The sequence below is a fragment of the Octopus bimaculoides genome, chromosome 24 (assembly GCF_001194135.2).
Source record: "Octopus bimaculoides isolate UCB-OBI-ISO-001 chromosome 24, ASM119413v2, whole genome shotgun sequence".
NCBI lineage: Eukaryota > Metazoa > Mollusca > Cephalopoda > Octopoda > Octopodidae > Octopus > Octopus bimaculoides.
The window spans coordinates 12,612,138-12,615,462 of NC_069004.1; the positions used below are offsets into that span (position 1 = coordinate 12,612,138).

Sequence of the window (3,325 nt, forward strand, 5' to 3'; positions counted from 1 at the left end):
CCAGAAAATGGTACATCAACTAACATGGATACAGAGGGTACAGAGTCAACGCCACACTAACCATTGTCCAAGACCATCACAGACGATGGATCAGGGATGGCCACCACTAACACCAGGAACCCCTGCACAGATATCACACCCATATTCTTACTGAATATCCGGGGCCTATTACGAACAGGCGGCAAAGACAAGTTTCTATACCTGAAAGACCTAGTTACATGCAATCAAGCAATATGCATGGTGCTTACCTTATGCACGGCAGTTTCCCTTAGTCAAATATTATCACGAATATATTTGAAAGACTGTTCTGACATCTCTAAAGGAGAACCTAATTTTTCCAATGATAAAATATTAAGTACTTTTAGGTACCAGACAAAATCTGAACGTTACCTTCTTGTGAGACTTTGGACCATTCCTGAGGTGGAAAATCATACTGGCCGCGCCGAATTCTTTTCTTCATTCCTGGAGATATCGCTAAGCCTTGGTTGCTATAGAATGGAGGGTAACCACATAACCTGTTAACAAACAAGAAACAGAATTTATTAATGGTTGAATGGATTATTGTGGTTGCCAATGTGTCACTGTTCACCTTGGCATGAATTCTGGTTGTTGTTATCCCACTATCACCATCATCACCATCAACATTTAATACTGGCATGTGTTGGAGATGGCTTCATCAGCCAGGGGCTGCACAAGGTTTCATTGTCTGTTTTGACCTAGTTTCTACAACTGGATGCCCTTCCTAATGCCAACCACTTCACAGAGCATACTGGGAGCTTTTTATGTGGCACCATCACCAAGTGTTTTTTATGACATCTATAATATCACTGCTAGAAATAGCAGTCAACTCACCTTAAAATCACATCACGTTGTTATTTTTTTCTTTATTAGTTTCAGCTCAAAAGCTACAGCCATACTGTGGCAAAACATAAGCTACATTAAACAATGGAGCTCTAGAGACATTATTCTTGAAGAAACGTTGGGATGGTCACCTTTGACCATATGTTCATACCTAATCTCTCAAAAAATAAGATCACAATACAGACATACATACAGGGTGCAGGCATGGCTGTGTGATAAGAAGCTTGCTTCTCAACCACATGATTCTAGGTTCAGTCCCACTGTGTGGCACCTAAGACAAGTGTCTTGGGCCAACCAAAGCTTTGTGAGTGGATTTCGTAGATGGAAACTGAAAGGAACCTGTCATGTATATGTGTGTCTTCGTGTTTGTCCTCCACCACCGCTTAACAACTGGTGTTGGTTTGTTTACATCCCTGTAACTTAGCAATTTGGCAAAAGAGACTGATCAGGTGAATACCAGATTTAAAAAGAAAATAAGTACAAGGGTTGATTAATTTGACTAAAATTCCTGAAGGTGATGCCCCAGCATGGCCATAGTCTAATGACTGAGACAAGTAAAAGAGAAAAGATATATTCGCTAGAAACAGCTGTAGTGAGAAGTGGTTCATATTTTGTACCAGATAATATTTTTGAGTTTTTCATTCACTTTTACTACAAAATAGGCGCAGGAGTGGCTGTGTGGCAAGTAGCTTGCTTACCAACCACATGGTTCTGGGTTGAGTCCCACTGCATGGCACCTTGGGCAAGTGTCTACTACTATAGCCTTGGGCCGACCAAAACCTTGTGAGTGGATTTGGTAGACGGAAACTGAAAGAAGCCCATCATATATATGTATGTATGTATATATAAATATATATATATATATATATATGTATGTGTGTGTATATGTTTGTGTGTCTGTATTTGTCCCCCCAACATCGCTTGACAACAGATGCTGGTGTGTTTATGTCCCCCGTAACTTAGCGGTTTGGCAAAAGAGACCGATAGAATAAGTACTAGGCTTCCAAAGAATAAGTCCTGGGGTCGATTTGCTCGACTAAAGGCGGTGCTCCAGCATGGCCACAGTCAAATGACTGAAACAAGTAAAACAGAGTAAAAAAAAAAAAGAAAGAGAGTATATAATTTTCATGGTTCTTTGAAGTCAACAAGTCAGACATCCTTATTCTAACCAAGACCTAATCAATATAATTTCTAGCCATAACAAACTTTCATCATTAAAGCCCACAATTAAACAGAATTACACATCAAAGTTTATTTGAGATAATTAGCAACTTTTTTATTTGTTTTTGCTATATATTTTTTGTTATACAGGCTATGATTGTTTCTGATGATTTTTCTAAATTGTTGAAATTTTTTTTTGTCTTTGAATTTCAGGAAAATAATATTGATTACCTGAAATCAATATTGATGATGTTGATTATATTAATACAAAGTAAGAGTTACACAATGATGTTGAAATTAGTGGGTGGGACTAGATTATTAGGTGTATAGTGAGAATCAAACCTGATAAAGATTCAAGTAGGTGGGATAAGATTACCTAGGCAACAAGAATGGCACAGGCATGACCATGTGACTAACATACTTGCCTGACAAGCATACAATTCCTGCTTCAGTCTTGCTGTGGAGCACCTTGGACATGTGAATTCCACCACAGGCTCAAATTAATGCTTGTAATGTTAAATATCTTTAATATCACCATTTTTGTTGCCGTATTTCTATTGAAATATGATGTCTTTGTTTTCAATTAATTTTGAGAAATTTGTCCACTACAACTGGACACTAATTTTGTTGTTATTTAGTTTTTCCAGTCTGCTATTTTGAACATATTGGTGATTTTGCATTTCATCTTTACAGGGTTGATAAAATAAACACCATGTCGATTTCTGGGGAGGGGTTATTGAATTGATTTTCCCTTAAAAAAACATGGCTTTGTGCTTCTGTAAAAAAATCTTCACTGCTACTACTCCTACTACTACTACTACTGTGGTGAACCCTCTTCGGTCATGAATGACCATGTGATTACATCTAGGTTACCTTCTGAGGCACAAGCCCAGGCAAGGTTGTTTATGGAAGACCAACAGTCACCCATGCATACCAGCCTCTCCTTTCCATGCCACCAATGTTATCCAAGAGAAAGGCAAAGGCCGATGCAGATTGGCACCAGTGATGTTGCAATTCATTTCAAGAGCTGAGTGAACTCGAGCAATGTGAAATAAAGTGTCTTGCTCAAGAACACAACACACAGCCCGGTCTGGGGATCAAACATTCTCAGCCTCAAGATGATGAACCTGATGCTCACCACCACCACCACCACCACCACCACTGCTTCTGCTGCTACTACTACTACTGCTACTACTACTACTACTACTACTACTACTACCACCACCATTACTACTACTATCATTACTACTACCACTACCACCACCACTAAAAAAAAATCGTTTTTATCTATTAAGTGAAAATT

The 3,325-nt window shown here is 38.7% G+C and overlaps 1 protein-coding gene across 1 annotated transcript in view; it reads right to left on the reverse strand.

Annotated features, from left to right (window-relative positions):
- LOC106882434 (MAP kinase-activated protein kinase 2) overlaps window positions 1–3,325 on the reverse strand; it is a 137,901-nt gene that overhangs the window by 41,071 nt on the left and 93,505 nt on the right. The window contains exon 7 of the mRNA XM_052976307.1: window positions 391–515. Within this exon, the coding sequence (XP_052832267.1) occupies window positions 391–515 (125 nt within the window). The remainder of the gene's footprint in view (window positions 1–390; window positions 516–3,325) is intronic.